General features: G+C 40.7%; 1 protein-coding gene across 1 annotated transcript; it reads left to right on the top strand.

Annotated features, from left to right (window-relative positions):
- Positions 1–7: 7 nt before the first annotated feature.
- On the top strand, positions 8–14,078 carry LOC124771040 (protein son of sevenless-like; the record flags this gene model as incomplete). Its single annotated transcript, XM_047249276.1, has 5 exons — positions 8–25; positions 222–362; positions 2,053–2,262; positions 13,757–13,872; positions 13,948–14,078. Coding segments are annotated over exons 2-5 (586 nt in total), but the record flags the coding sequence as incomplete, so codon positions are not given.
- Between the last annotated feature and the right edge of the window lie 2,503 nt (positions 14,079–16,581).

Here is a 16,581-nt window from a genome sequence, read left to right on the forward strand (position 1 = left end):
AAAACTTGTCAGTTCTGACAGTAAGGTAATCATTTTCAATTTACTTGTTGTGTTAGTCTTCTTCAGCATGTCTGAATAAAAGGATTTATTTTCTTAAGAATAGGGATGTTATTTTGATGCAATATATATTTTTATAGTCTTCCACACGTTGCTAACATTTTGCACTGATAAAACTTTAGATGAAACATAGTTGTGAGACACTAATCATTTATTTTTCAAAGGAGCTCGACGCAATGTTTAGTAATATAATGGACATTTATGAACTGACTGTAACTTTCTTGGGTTCATTGGAAGATATGGTTGAGATCAGTGAAGAGAAACAAGTACCTGCGATTGGAAGCTGCTTTGAAGAATTAGCAGAGGTAAAAATAATGTCTATTACTACCCAGATAATTTTACAGGAATTTTAAAGTTTCATTAATCCTGAAGGTTACAGATGTGGTAGTACATGTTAATTTCAATGGTATATCACCAAAAGAAGGTACTGTGCTTTTCTCCAACAGAATCAAAATCTCTTTTTATCTTTGCTGTATGAGCACTGAGGTGTGTTATATTATCTGGGTCTGTGTTTGGGTGGATTAGGACTCTGATAATGTTACAGCCACACTGATGTAGGATTTCAGTCAATGTATTTATACATTTGTAATGGTTATGAACATTTAAAAATTGTTTTATTTTTTCCATCATTGATTATTAATGAGAAGCACCGCAACTGTATTGATACACATTTATTGTGACATAACTGGTTTCATCCATTAGATCATCATCAGGTTGTCGAGTTGTGTCGGTATTATTATCTAATGCAACGTTAGGGGCAAAACCTGGAAATACAATCATTTAAACATTCTGCAGACCACCTAGCTGAAGCGTGGCGAGTGGTAAGTACGTATGACGTGGTGTGCTGTATACACAATAGTTGAGTACACGGGGATCCCTGACAGTTGCAGTGGGCTGCACATGGTGGGCCTGTGTTGACCGATAACGTAACATGATTTTATAAATGCCTCTGTGGCAATGCTGTGATGTCACAGCTCTGTAAACGCCTACAATCTTGACTGTAGAGCAAATATAGCAGCTGTGTTACATGCACTTACTGCATGTCACGGTACTTCCAGGTGGTTGACAGAATTTTTATATGATTTTCATATATTTCCTATAATGTCACATAAGACAAATAGACCTTTTAAAACGTGACACTGTTGCAACTTGACAACCTGGTGGTTGTCTAAGTGACAAAACAGGTCATGGCATAACAAATGTATATTGATACACCTGTGGTGATTCTCACTAATTATTAATAGTGGTATCAGTCAGCTGTTGGCCTAAAAATGACATCATCATTTGATGTTTGTGACTGTGTTTCAACGGTCTAAGGTATTACTTTATCAGTTGTAAAATTCACACGTCGAAACTGTAAAATTACGCGAAAACACCCTAGTTGACCAGTAGTTACTTTCAGAAGGCGAAATTACTGCCTCATACACAACCTAAAACATTTGGTAATTTTTTCTACTTTTAAATATTTCTATTGCATTATGTGGAATTTTGCCTCTGAGAGGTAAGTATTGGTTACAATCCTGTGTCCTTTTGCATCCAAAGAATTACTTTAAAAGAAATGCACATTACTTGACAGAATTTGGGGTAAAAGGAAAAGTTTCATTCGGCACAGAAAAGAAGTTGGGGTGAGGCTCCTAAAGGGAAATATACATAATTGGATAATGAATATTTGAACAGTAACAAATTCTGTTTGAAAATTTGATACCAATTATGTTCACTATTGATTGTCTGCTTTACCAACAGAAAGTGCTCTGGGATTTCACAATTATTACTATCTTAGATTTCTGTAACAACTGTTAGATTCCATCGTGTCTTCCATTGTTTAACTTAGATTTTTGGTAGGCTGTGATGTACAGGTCACTCATTTTATATTTTTTGCTTGTTGGTACTTTGTAATCATCTCCTCTTTACTGAGCCATCTTATTTAACTTTAGAAGCATTATATTAAATATTTCTGAAAATGGATTACTCTGTTGGACATCTGTTGCACATTAGGCTGCCGAATTTGATGTCTACGGGAGGTATGCACGTGACATCACACAGCCACAGAGCAGAGAGGCGCTAATGAAGCTCAGCAGTCGGCCCGAAGTCTCTGATGCTCTTCAGTCGGCTGGCCATGGATTCAGAGAAGCTGTGAAGTATTACCTTCCAAAGCTGCTGCTTGGTCCTATTTGGCACTGTTTTCTGTACTTCGACTATATAAAGGTACTTTATTTTGCGCGCGCGCGCGCGTACACACACACACACACACACACACACACACACACACACACACACACACACACACACACACACACACACACACAGACCTCAATCTCTGGCTGCTGAAGCAGTGGAATGGTAGCAGCAATCTGGAGGGGGCGGATAAGAGGAAGGGATAGCAGTGTGTGGTGGGGGAAGGGAGGAGTGCAGTCTGGCAGTGTGTGCAGAGACTAGGCTGCCAAGAGGTGCAGCGTCAGGAGGTAGTGGGGTAGGGAGGTGGGTAAAATGAAGCGAAAATGTGGCGGAATAGGGAAATGTGGGCTGCAGCATTGGTAGAGGGCGGCAAACAAAGAGGAGACTGGAATGGGCAGGAGGTGACAGGGCAGAGGCTGTGGAAATTGTTGGATGAACGGTGTGGAGACAGTATGTTACCGTAGGTTGAGGCCAGGGTAATTACGGGAGTGGAGAAGGGGTTGTAAAGATAACACCCATCTGTTTGGGTAGTGAAGCAGCCATTGAAATGCAGGATGCTATGTTCAGTCGAGTGTTCTGCCGCAGGATAGTCTACTTCACTCTCGGCCACAGTTTGGTGGTGGCTGTTCGTCCTGGTGGGCAGCTAGTTGGTAGGCATACCAATATAAAAAGCTGTGCAATGATTGCAGTAGAGCTGGTAAATGGCATGGCTGCTTTCACAGGTGGCCCAGCCCCTGATGGGGTGGGATAAACCTGTGACAGGACTAGGATAAGAAGTGCACTCTTAGTCATCCAGTACCATCCCAGACTGGAATAACTGAATGTCATCCTTCACCAGGACTGTGATTACCTAACATCACAGCCTGAAACCAGGGACATTCTACCCGATTTCCTTCCCACTCATTGTAAAGAAATGTTCCATTGCCCACCCAACCTACACACCATTCTAGTCCATCCCTGTGCCGCTCCCTATCCTGACCCCTTGCCACAAGGATTATATCCCTGTAGAAGACCTAGGCGCAAGACATCCCCAATCCACCCAGCCAGCACTTCCTATTCCAGTACTGTCATAGGTTTATCATACACCATCAGGGGCCAGGTCTCCTGTGAAAGCAACCATGTCATTTACCAACTCTTCTGCTATCACTGCACAGCTTTTTGTATTGGTATGACTATCATCTAGCTGTCCAGCAATATGAATGGCCACTGCCCCAAACTGTGGCCAAGAGCAAAGTACACCATCCTGTGACACAACATGCAACTGAACATAATATGCTTGATTTCAGTGGCTGCTTCACTACCTATCTGGATTGTCCACTCCGCCACCAGATTTTCTGAACTGTGCAGATGGGAGTTATCTTTACGGCACATTCTCCACTCCCATAATTATCCCAGGCTCAACCTACAGTAACATGCTGCCCCTCCACCCAACAGTTTCCACACTCTCTGTCGTATCTCCTCTTTCCCATTCCTATCTTCTATACCCTTTCTCTGCCACGCTCTGCCTATGCACCCACACAACTTATACCACTCCTCTCCTTTTTTGCTCCGTTTTCTCCATCTCCCTGCCCCACGACCTGACACTGTGCATGTTGACATTCTGATCCCTGCATACTCTGCCAGACAGTGCTCCTCCCTTCCCCCACGCGTACAGTGCTATTCCTTCCCCTTCTCCACCCCCTCCGGATTGTTGCTACCATCCCACATGATAGTTGCATCCTGGTCGGAGTTGGCAGTCACGTGTGCATAAGGTGTGCTTACTTGTGTGAATGAATGATGTGTTTCTCGTTTTCCAACAAAGGCTGTGCCCAAAAGCTTATGTGTAAGTGTCTTTTAACTGTGCCTGTCTGCAACTTAGCATGATAACGTTACAGTAAGTAGCACTTTGTCTTTCCCTACATGTTGTTGTTTCTACTTGCAGTTTCCAATGCTTAAATTTAAATCAGGTGTTAACAAATCCCTCTTTTTGGAAGTACTTTTCTTGGTTTTGCCAATCTGCATTTTATATTCTCTGTGCTCCACACATCATCAGCTATTTTCCTGTCCAAATAGCGAAACTAGTAGAGTACTTTTATTGTCTTATTTCCTCGTCTAATTCTCTCAGCGCCGCCTGATTTAAACTGACTACATTCAATTATCTTTGTTTTGCATTTGTTGGTGTTCATCTTGTATCCTCCTTTCAATACTCTATCCACTTCACTCAGCTCTCCGCTGCCTGAGCAACACCAACTGGGGTGCAGATCGCTCAACGTTGCTGCAGCTCTACAGAGCCCTTGTTCAATACCGTCTTGACTATGGGAGTGTGATTTATGGTTAGGCGGTGCCCTCAGCGTTGCGTTTACTCCGCCCATTGCACCACTGTGGCGTTCGACTAGTGATGGGAGCTTGTAGGACGAGTCCAGTGACAAGCGTGCTGATGGAGGCTGGAGTCCCTCCGTTGAAGGTTAGGCATGCACAACTGTTCTCCAGTTATATTGCACACGTTCGTAGTTCTCCTGGGCATCCGAATTTTCGTCTCCTTTTCTCACCCATGGCGGTTCCTCTCCCACATCAGCGGCCCAGGTCAGGGCTTACAATTGCAGTTCGCATCCGATCCCTTCTACCCGAACTGGAGTCCTTGCCTTTACCACCTATACTTGGTCTATTCATGTACACCTCCATGCTGTACACCCAAGCCGCAGCTTCGCCTGGACCTATCACATGGCTCTAAGATCTCAGTTAACCCCGAGGCTCTCCCCTGCCACTTTCTGTCGATTCTTGATATGTACCGAGGCCATGAAGTGGTTTAGACAAAAAAGTTAGATTGCTGATGGTCACGTCTGCTTCACATGTTTCCACGGAGGACAAATTGAACACCGTTCCTTACCCGATGGCTGCAGTGTTTTCACTGCAGAGCTGATGGCTGTATCTCGTTCTCTTGAGCACATCTGTTCATGCCCTGGGGAGTCGTTTCTTCTGTGTACTGACTCCTTGAGCAGCCTACAAGCTATCGACCAATGCTACCCTCGTCATCCTTTCGTAGTTACCATCCAGGAGTCCATCTATGCCCTGGAATGGTCCAGTCACTCAATGGTGTTTGTCTCGACCCCCAAGTCACATCGGAATCCCAGGCAATGAACGTGCCAACAGGCTGGCTAAATTGTATACACGGAAACCAGTTATAGAGATCGGCTTCTCTGAACCTGACCTGCATTTGCTCTTACACCGCAGGGTATTTCGGCTTTGGGAGACGGAATGGCGTAACAGTACTTGCAACAAACTGTGTGTCATTAAGGAGACTACGAATGTGTGGAAGTCTTCTATGCAGGCCTCTCGCAGGGAATCAGTTGTCTTCTGCGGCTCCGCATTGACCATATGTGGCTAATGCATGGCTACCTCCTCTGTTATGGGGATCCACCTTGGTGTTGCTGTGCTCACAAATGAGTGTCGTCCATCTCTTGCTGGACTGCCCACTTTTAGCCGCTGTAATCCCTCATCTTTAGTTTTATGTTTTGTTCGTGAGATTGGGTTTTATCATTTGTTCTAAGTTTTCGCACATGTCCTGTGGTCCTCTGTGTCCTTCACCCTAGCACTTTTAGGGTGGTGATTTTAATGTGTTTCAGAGTGGCTGGCTTCTCCTTTTTATTCTCGTGGTTGGCCAGTCACTGTAATCTGCTTTCTTGTTTTACTCCTTTCTAACTGTTTTTTGCGTGTGTCTGTTGTTTTCTTGTCCTTTTTTGTTCCTTTTAGTGTTTTTTACCTTTTCTTTGTTCTTGTGGTTTTTCCTTTCCTTCCGTTTTCTGTTGTATGTCTCGTTTGCTTTATTCTCCCCTTGTGGCATTGTTTTATTTGAAACAAGGGACCGATGACCAAGCAGTTTGGTCCCTTCCCCCCTCTTTTAAACCAACCAATCACCCCTCAGCTACTCTTGCAAGTCCTTCACCATCTCCGACAGAATTATGTTGCTATCTGCAAACCACAAAGTTTTCATTCTTATCCCTGAACTTTAATTCCTCCTCCAAATAGTTCTTTGGTTTACTTTCACTTGCTCAGTGTACTGATTGAATAACATTGGGGATAGGCTACAATCCTGTCTCACTCCCTTCTAAATTACTTCCCTTTCGCTTTGTTTGATTCTTATAAGTGCAGTCTGGTTTCACCTCACCTGTAGTGAACTGATGCATGGAGAACAGAAACACGTAACATGATGCAGCATTTTTGAGCGCTTGCTCTTTTTCTAGCAAAAGTAAACACATTCACAAACACAACAACACAGACATCCAGACAGACATGTCCCTGGTCTCAGTGACACTCGTATGTGCATTTGGATGTCACACGAGTCCCACAGTGGCCACATACACGCAAAAGAAAATCAGTGAAGTGACCCTCCAAAAATCAAGCTAACTTACTTCTGGATTATTCCATGCCAAGTGGTCTAGAAGTTTCGATATGACAGAGATTTTGACAAAATTTTGTTTGAACATTCACACTTACTTCCAATAAGCATTGGTGAAATTTCACAATCACTAATTCAGTGCTTCCAAAGGTACAGTTGTTTGTTTGACCCCATTGTGAAGCTATCAACAGTGCACCTGTGATTTTTCGGCAGCTTTGAGACATACTATCTCTGGCAGTATTTTCTTGAAAGAAAGAAAACTGTGCCATCTTGTACAACTTTTTGAACTCTTTTAAGTGAAATAAATTGTTTGAAGCAATCAGCCAAAAGGATTAGAAGCCTGAAAAAAGTGTAAAAATGGTGGGTTAAGCCTAGAACTTTTCATGTAATAAATCATCAATCAAATTACAGTTTCATTCTCCTACTGCTTTTCAGTATGTCACAAATTGAGGGCAAACATGACGATTTTTTCTAAAAATGCCAGAAATTGTTATTTTTGCTCCACTTTTGTAAAAAAATATTCTGCAAACTGTTGTAAACTGTTTTCATGAGAAAGACCATGTTTGAAACCCTAAAAACTGGATTTGGGTTTGCCATGTGAGCATATAAGGCCCTAAAAAAAGGACGACAAGGTGGAGGTGCATTGATAATGGCCCCATATACTGCTGATAGTCAAATTAAATCTGATGCCCTTTTATTATGTTCTACAATTGTTTAGTAGGCCTACTCTCTTGGAAAGGTAATATCAAAAGTGTTGATGACTGGGAAGTGACAAAGTCCAAATAACTCAAAAAATTTCTAAAATCACATTTCTTTCTCTTATGACTCATTACAATACATTTAAGCCTTTCTTTTCTGCTGTAACTACAGACTTAGACTGGTTGTAAGCTTAACAATTGAGCTGTGCATTACCAAGGCAATGGAAATCATGATAGTAAAATTGTTGCATAACAGGTGCAGCACAGGTTTTACACATTGTGTAAATTTTGGTGAAGTTCATAGCTGTCTTTGTGACATTGGAATGGAATCATGTTATAGAGAATTATTAGTATGTCTCTTTATTGTGCATTGCTGTTGGTGTGCTAGTTTAATTCCGGTTGAAGGTATAGCATACTTATTATTAGTGTAGTTTACGGTTTTTATGGAACATTAGTAACCTGATGAAACATTGTATAAATGTGTTACTATTGTCCACAATGGCTTAACCACTGCTCGTTCCTTTTAAAGTGAAAAAAAACAAGCATCCCCATTACCATAGGGGCCCCATTCGATAGTTTCTGGAAGAGCAGCCTTTCAGGTGGGTTTTTGTACCACAGGTTCACAAGCCGGGGAAGGGTTTCTTTACACAGGATTCCAAGCCTGATGATAAATTTCTTTGAGTCAGAGACCAAAGCTAGAAGAGATCTCTTTTAGGATCCTAAGCTTATGTTTACTTCAAACTACTTGAATTTTTTTACATGTTTCATTAATTTCTGAGGGGAAACTGTACTGCCGGCCAGATGATATCCCTGATGGCATTGTTTGGGAAGAAATTTCGATAAAATAGAACCCAAAAAATTGCACTTTTCAAATGTTATTACCTAAATTATTAGAGCCACAAAAAAAAGAAAATTATTCTTTTTGTTGGATTCCGTATTCAATTTCATTTTTTATAAAACGAATTTTGTGGCGCTGAATACTGTAGGGATATCTAAAAAACAAAAAAAAGACTCCATATTTGCAGTTTTTTTCACTGAAGCTCAATTCCTTGTCATCAGTAGTTTTGAAACTAATTTTCCTAATTGTAGAACTTAATAAAAGATGTCAGATTAGTACCAGCAGAATATGGGCCCATTGTCGATGCACTTCCACCTTGTTGTTTTGTAGGAACTTATATGCTCACATTTTGAAATCAAATCTAGGTTATAGGTGGTTGAGAAAATAGTCTTTCTAATAAAAATGGTTTACAAGACTTTGTAGAAAAGACTTATTTTGTAAAAGTAGACCAGAAATCACCATTTTTGGTGTTTTTAGAAACAAATTTTTATATTTGCCCTCAATTTGTAAGTTCCTGAAAAGATGTAGGAGAGTGAAATTTTGTATTCTGAGATCTTGTATTGTTAATACGTGTAAAGTTTCAAGTTAATCCCACAATTATTTCTGGAGATATAAAAAGTTAAACATAACTTTTTAAATTTGTTTTATTTATTTATTTTTTTCCAAGTGTCTATTTTTTTCTGCCAACTTTGCTTCGCCTTGTTGCTGTTTTTTAGGGTCTTGTATGCTTGCATTGCAAAACCAAATATAGTTTTTCGGTGGCTTAGAATACGGTCTTTCTAATGAAAACTGTTTAAAAAGAGTTTGCAAAACACTCGTTTTTGCAAAAGTGGACCAAAAATTGCTGCTTTTTGGCATTTTTAGAAAGATTGTGAACTTTGCCCACAAATTGTACACAACTGGAAAACAGTAGGAGAATGAAATCGAATATTGTTATTCCATGTACTGATAAGTGATTATGTACAAAGTTCAAAGTTTATTCTGCAGTTACTGTTGGAGATATAAAAAGCTAAACATCACATTTTTTTGAGTGTCTGTGTTTTCTGCTGACTTAGCTTCAGATTAACCATACGGAAATTGCTCAGGAGATCTTTTTTTTTTTTATTATTTTGCTTAAGATAGCATAAAAAGTTGTACAAGGTAACCTACTTTTGTTTCTTTCAAGAAAATATTGCTGGAGATATTATGCCTCAAAGTTACCGAAAACTCGTGGGGATCGTAGCTGCGCTATGGGTTAAAATGAATGACTATGTCTCCGAAAGTATTGAATTAGTGATAGAAAAATCTGCTTATGTTCATGAACATTGTGAATGTACACAAAATTTCTGCAAAATCCATGATGGTGATAATTATACGGGAACTTTTTCAGAATTATACTACTTCGTGTGGGATGGTGCTACTTAGAAGGAGTGGTGAAATGAACATGCATAAAGTGTCATAAATATATATTTTATGTAATGTAGTCCAGTGCAGTATTTTATTTGGAGTTACTGTAGTCTTCTTTAGTTGCTATTTGATTGAAATTTATCTAATTGGTGTATTTGGTAAGTGTTTCAAATACTTTACTTCTAATATTCTTTAAATTTATATACTAAACAGTGTATGACACAGTATTATAATATGTTGTGTGTTTTACTAATCTTTCAGTGCATAATTTGTTATATGATAGCTCACTTTCGTATACCACAGTTCCACTATATCGCCGGGACAAAGTGTGCACCCTGACAACTGTATTATGTTAGGCTTTTGCTGTACTCCTTTTTCTGACCAGAGCCTGAATCCTGTCCATAACACACATCTGTCTGTCAGCAAGTGAAACTGTATAACTAGTTAATGTAAGTAGATAGTTAAAAAATCTATTCATCAAGCAGTGACAGGAGAAAACACATATTAAGGTATTGGACTTTGCGAGCTTACGGAGCCAATGGCTCATTCTGGCAGAAGGGTTGATGGGGAAGGAAGAGGGGTAAAGGAAAAGGGCTTGATGAGGTTTAGGAAATGGAGAGAGTTCGGAATAGTGGCCGGAACACCAGTTAGGGAAGACTTACTGGACAGGATGAGAAGGAAATACTGATTATTGGGGACTGCCTTGCATGAGGTTTGAAAACCTGAAAGCTTAAAAGTGGAAGATGGGGTGTTAATGCAAGACAGAGAATACTGACAGAATATTGTGGATAAGTTAAAAAGAGTGGAAAGCTAAGTGCATTGTATGTGGTGGTCATGGGGTGTGGGGAGAAATAGACTTGTCAAAAAATTCAGGATACAGAAACCTAAAAGGGAGTGAAAAAAAGGCATAGTTACTGAGAACAAATTGTGAAACTGAAGAAATTAGCATAAATTAAGGCCAAGAGGGTGGCGATAACCAAAACTTGTAACACCAATTCCCACCTGCGGAGTCCTGAGAAACTGGTGTCTGAGGGAAGAATTCAGATAACACATGTAGTGAAACAGGCACCAAGTTCATGACTGCCATGTTGTAGGAGTATGTTCTGATGTTCTGAAACAGGATATTGTTCATTGTCAATATACACCCTCTGCTATGCCCATTAGTCCTAACAGATAAATCGGTGGTAGTCATGCCAATGTAAAAGAGCAAATGGTGTTTACATAACGGCTGGGACACATGTTTTCATCAATGTGATGTCATCAGTGCATCTAAACCAACCCAGAGGCTGAAGGTTTAGGGACCCCGGGAAGCCGTGTCCTTGCAAACTGTGAAATAGTTGGCATAGGAAGATACTATCATGGGTCCCATGGCCATACCACTGATCTGTTTATATGCCTGCCCCTCGAAGGTAAAATAGTTCCTGGTAAGTATAAAGTTGGTTAAGGAGAGCAGGAAGGACACAATAGGCCTGGTATCAGTTGGGCGTTGAGTAAGGAAATGTTCAGTAGCAAACAGAACGTGTTCATGGAGGATGTTGGTATAGAGTGAGGTGGCATCAATGGTAACAGTCAAGGTGTGTGGTAAGAATGGGACAGGGACAGATTTCAGACGATCTAGGAAATGCTTGGTGTCTTAAAATAAGAGGTGTTTATCAACAAAGGCAGGTATATGTTTGGCAAGTCCTTTGAAGCTGGCAACCAGGGACAGCAAGGTGATTGGGTGTGGGGATCTTAGGAAGAAGGTCAAAGGTGGAAATGTATGTTTTGGATGGGGGTAAGGAGTTCTGTGGATTGAGGTGTTAGTCCTTGTGAGGGGCATGAGGTTTTAAGGAGGGACTGTAGGTCATTTTATATGACAAGGATGGGATCTTCATGGCAGATGCTGTACGTAGAAGATCAGTTGATGACTCCATTCTTATGCTCCCAGCAGACAAGGTATCTACCATTGCGTCCCTTAGGAGGAGAATGGTAGTCACCAGTTGATGACTACCACTGTGGTGCTTTGACTGGTGGGAGTATGTAAGTGAGGGTCTATGCCAGCTGTCTGACACATCCATGATGGTATCTGCCATCGAGATCCCATCCCTGTGATACAAATTGACGTACAGTCCCTCCTTAAACCCTATAGAACATGTTGCCCTACCCAAATCACGCAACTCCGCCTTTCACCTTCTTCCTAAGATCCACGAACGCAGTCACCCTGGCAGTCACAGTTACTGACTTCAAAGTGCTTACCAAATGTATATCTGCCTTAGTTGATCAACACTTGCAACATATGGTACAAAATCTTCTCTCCTCTATTAAAGACACCACCCATTTCTGAGCTCATGTGAAGTCTGTACCCACCCCAGCCCCACCACACACCTTGCTTGTTAACATTGATGACACGTCCCTCTATACCGACACGTGCCACGTAATGTGGCCTGTGTGTTACTGAACATTACCACACTCAGTGGACACCTGATACCATACCTATAACATCCTTCCTGCACACCATAATATTTTACCTTTGAGTGGCAGACAAACAGATTAGGGGCACAGCCATGGGAACCAGGGTATGTCCTTCCTATGCCAACCTTTTCATGGGTTGTTTGGAATGGGAGTCCCTAAACTGTCAGCCCCGTGTTTGGTTTAGATGTGTTGATGACATCTTTGCCATATGGACTCATGGTGAGGCTGACGTGTTATAATTCTTGGAATCTCAAAGTACATTCTCCTAATCAAATTTCATGTGGTCTTATTCCGAATTCTATAAGACTTTCATTGAAGTTGACATCACCTTCACCAAGGGTCAGCTGCTAACAAACAACAATACTTACATTTTCACAGTCTCTGTCCTTTCCATGTTGAACGTTCCCTCTCATACAGCTTTGGGATTTTCGGGAAACATGCTTGTTCAGATGCTGATTTTGTACAGCAATACACCACCATACTCACCTCAGCCTTCACTTCATGTAATTATCCCATAAGCTTAGTTCAGGTGGATATGTCCAGAGCCATAACATTTAATCCTGTTACTGCTGATCCCTCCAAAAAGCAACTTTGGAATAGACCTCTTGTCACTCAGTGCTATCCTGGTCTTGAATGTATTGATCGGAAACTTCAACAAGGCTATAACTTCCTAAAATTGAGCCCTGAAATGAGATCCTCTCTGGCCTCCCAGTCTCTGCAATATCCTTGTCAGACCCTATGCTCCTCCTACATCTATTTCCCCACCCTATGGCTGCTGTAAGACTTTTCCAATGTGTCCTCCAGTCACTACTTTAGCAGCCCTGTAACTGGCAAAACATGCTCAAAGGGAGAGCCACTTGTGAAACAACACGTCATTTACCAGCTGTTATGTAAACACCATTAGGCCTTTTATATTGGCATGACTATCACCAAGTTATCAGTTAGGAAGAACGGCCATTGGTGGAGGGTTTATACTGGCAACAAACAATACCCTGTTGCAAAGCGTGCTCTATAGCAAGAAAGTCATGATCTGCCTGTTTCACCACGTGTTTCATCTGGATTATTTGCCCAGACACAAGCTTCTGTGGACTCCACATATGGGAACTGGCGTTACAATGTTTCTTTGGTTCTCGCCACCCTCCTGGCCTTAATTTACGTTAATTTCTTCAGTCTCAACATTTCATCCCAGTAACTATTCCTTTCTTCTCTCTCTTTTAGTTTTCTGCATTTTCTGTTTTCTGATGAGTCTGTTTATCCCAGCACCCCTCCTCTACCATATACAATGCACTTAGCTTTCCACTATTTTAAGCTGTGCGTGATGTTTTGTCAGTGATCTCTGTTGTGTGTATTACCCTATCTTCCACCTTTAAGCTGTCAGGTTTTCAAAGATTCCAGTGTACTCCCCAACTATCAGTCTTTCCTTCTCATCCCATCTGGTAAGCCTCCCCTGACTCGGGGTTTTGGCAACTTTCCCAAACCCTTCCCATTTCCTAAACCTTACCAGTCCTTTTCTTTCACCCGTTTTCCTTCTGCTTCAACACTTTCGCCATGAGGAGGTCCATTGGCTCCAAAAGCTTGCAGATTTCAGTACTTTGATATATGTTTCCTCCTGACATTACATGGTAGGTTGATTTTTTTATCTAATTACATTATATTTTTGAAAATTGATTATTTTTGTTGTATTATTGTCTAATTAGTTACAAACTTAGTGATGATTTATGTTACCAATACTACAGCAGTAACATCTTTAGTATACTGTCTTGTGCTCATTTACAGATTTTGCATAGATTGACACCCATTGACGAAGACAGAGAGAGCTTGGAACAGGTGGAAGGCCTGTTGAAGCCACTTCAAACGGAACTTTTGCAGACAGTTGGAAACTTACCAAAGAGGTAGACACTATAATCCCTGTGCTAGAAAAAAGTTTCATTGTTTCGTACTTTTATTTACAAACTGTGTTTTTACAGAGAGAGTGGAATTCGAATGCATGGTAGAGTGAGGAGACAGATTGCTCTGGATAAGACAAATGAACTTCAAAAATCAATAGACGGTTGGGAAGGGAAGGACATTGGCCAATGCTGCAATGAATTTATTCGTGGTAAGATATTGTGTGTGATAAAAATAAAAAGCAAAAAAACTGCATATTTTTTTTTTTTTTTTTTTTTTTTTTTTTTTTTTTTTTTTTTTTTAAATATAAAATTATTTGTGAGCTGGTGGCATATATGTCGTCATATAGCATTTTGTTATCTGCTCAGTGAAGGTAAAAGGAAATTTATGTTTTGTAAGGCTTTCTTGGCATGCTTATCGAGTGAAAGTTTCTGAACCAAGTCATGTTCTGCACAAGAAATTGGTAAGGACTGGAAGGTGTAACATTTGGTTTTGGCCAAATAAGTGCATATTTTTAGGTAAATTTTTTTCTGAAACAACAAAATTTCAGAAAGATTTTAAACACCATATTACTAGTATGTACTCTACCTTGTAGTCGTATCTGCTTCTAGGACTTCCACTGTTCCATCAGTGTACTCGAAGAAGGAAATGAAACTCAAATTCTATGTTTCCCTAGTCACGCATCCTTTATTTCATATACATCCATTCCTGCTTTACCAGTTTGCACTTCCTGTCAGTTTCATTTTTTATGCATCCGTATTCCCATTTGAACAATGGCAAATCCAGGATGGAATGTAACGATATTATGAAAAGGAAAGTTGCCACCCACCATATAGTGAAGATGCTGAGATGCAGATAGGCACAACAAAAAGACTGTCACAAATAAAGGTTGTATAAAAAATTCTCTCTCTCTCTCTCTCTCTCTCTCTCTCTCTCTCTCTCCCTCCCTCTCTCTCCCCCCCCCCCTCCCCCTCTCCATCTCCATATAATCATGCAAACACAGCTTATACAAACACTACTGCAGTCTCAGGCAACTGAGGCCAAACTACAAGCAGCAGCACCAGTGCATAAGGGGAGTGGTGACTGGGTGGGGGTAAGGAGGAGGCTGGGGTGGGAAGGTGGTGGGATAGTTGAGTAGGGGTTGTGGACAGTGCAGTGCTGCTGGGGATTGTGCAGGGACGAGGTGGAGAGAGGGTAGGGCAACTATGTATACCGTATTTACTCGAATCTAAGCCGCACTTTTTTTCCTGTTTTTGTAATCCAAAAAACCACCTGCAGCTTAGAATCGAGTGCAAAGTAAGCGTTAGTTCTGAAAAATGTTGGTAGGTGCCGCCACAATATAACTTCTGCCGTCGAATATATGTAGCGCTACACAGCCATGCTTTGCAGGCACAAAGATAAATACTAGCGCCAAAACCTCTGCGTCAGTAAAAAAAAAAAAAAGTGGAAGACGAGCTTTTTTCTCCGCCTCGAGTTTCGACCACTGCATTTCCGTACATTATCCAACGAAGTAAATACAAATACCGTATTGTTCATCTTCGAATGTCGCAGCATTTATGTACTACAAAAATCCGACTAGCAAGACTGTTTGGGAAGTTTATCAATATGGCCAAGTCGACGTTCTGAATTTTTTCCTACCTGTGAGAAGAGATGGTTGCTAATACGAACTTTCATGAATTGTGAATCACATGCAGTATTCTCTTCACCATAAGTATAATACGAATATAAACATTTTGCCATGTATTCTTTCGTGTTTGCTGCTATCTCCTTTAAATCCTGTCTGCCTAATAAACTACGAAACTAGAGTGAGACAACAGCAAATGCGGAAGAATATACATATCATGTCATGTTTATATTCGTATTATTCTTATGCTTAATAGTGATAGTCAGAAATGAAGCACGGCAATTGACTAGATTTTTAAATCTAAGATGACTAGTTTCTGTTCAGAATGTAATGTACTAAAGAGGCGTCTGCAACGATTTTGAAACGGAGAAAAATTTTCGCTAAACTCTCGTTCAGAACGTCTTCTAACATACACAGTCTATTATTTGGTTCTTGTTGATCATTATCAAAGAAAACAGCAGTGTAAGTAACAACAAATAGCAGTCTCTTGCAATTGTTTCGCTTATGAGACAATTCCTCTCTCTCTCTCTCTCTCTCTCTCTCTCTCTCTCTCTCTCTCTCTCTCTCTCTCTCTCTCTCTCTCTCTCTCTTTTTTAAAAAAAGCGGCGGTAGCGTGCACAAAGCAAGCCATGCGGCGAGCGGCGACAGGCCGTAAACACTCATTATCAGAATGCGACAAACAATGCATGACACTGTACAGTAATGAATTTTCAGCTTAGAGTGTAAACACCTATAACAAAGAGAACGGCACTTATCGGATCAAAGAAAAATAATCAATCAGTTCAAACCAGACGAAGCACGTGAAAAAGGAAGGGTACCCGAATAAATACGGACGGAGCGCTTGACGCATAGCAATGTCTACCTGGTAAAGCTTAACTGCTAAGCTTACGACTCGAACCAAACTACTGTAGCTGTATCGTCATTCATTCGACCTAAATTATGTCTCATATTACAATGGACCAACTTTGTTTCGATTTGGAGGTGCGGCCTAAAACTTTTCTCTCCCCTTGAATTTCGAATCTCAGATTTCAGGTGCGGCTTAGATTAAGGAAATTTTTTTTTCCTTGATTTCGAGTCTCATTTTTCAGGT

This window comes from Schistocerca piceifrons, unplaced genomic scaffold (genome assembly GCF_021461385.2).
Source record: "Schistocerca piceifrons isolate TAMUIC-IGC-003096 unplaced genomic scaffold, iqSchPice1.1 HiC_scaffold_873, whole genome shotgun sequence".
In the NCBI taxonomy this organism is placed as follows: Eukaryota; Metazoa; Arthropoda; class Insecta; order Orthoptera; family Acrididae; genus Schistocerca; species Schistocerca piceifrons.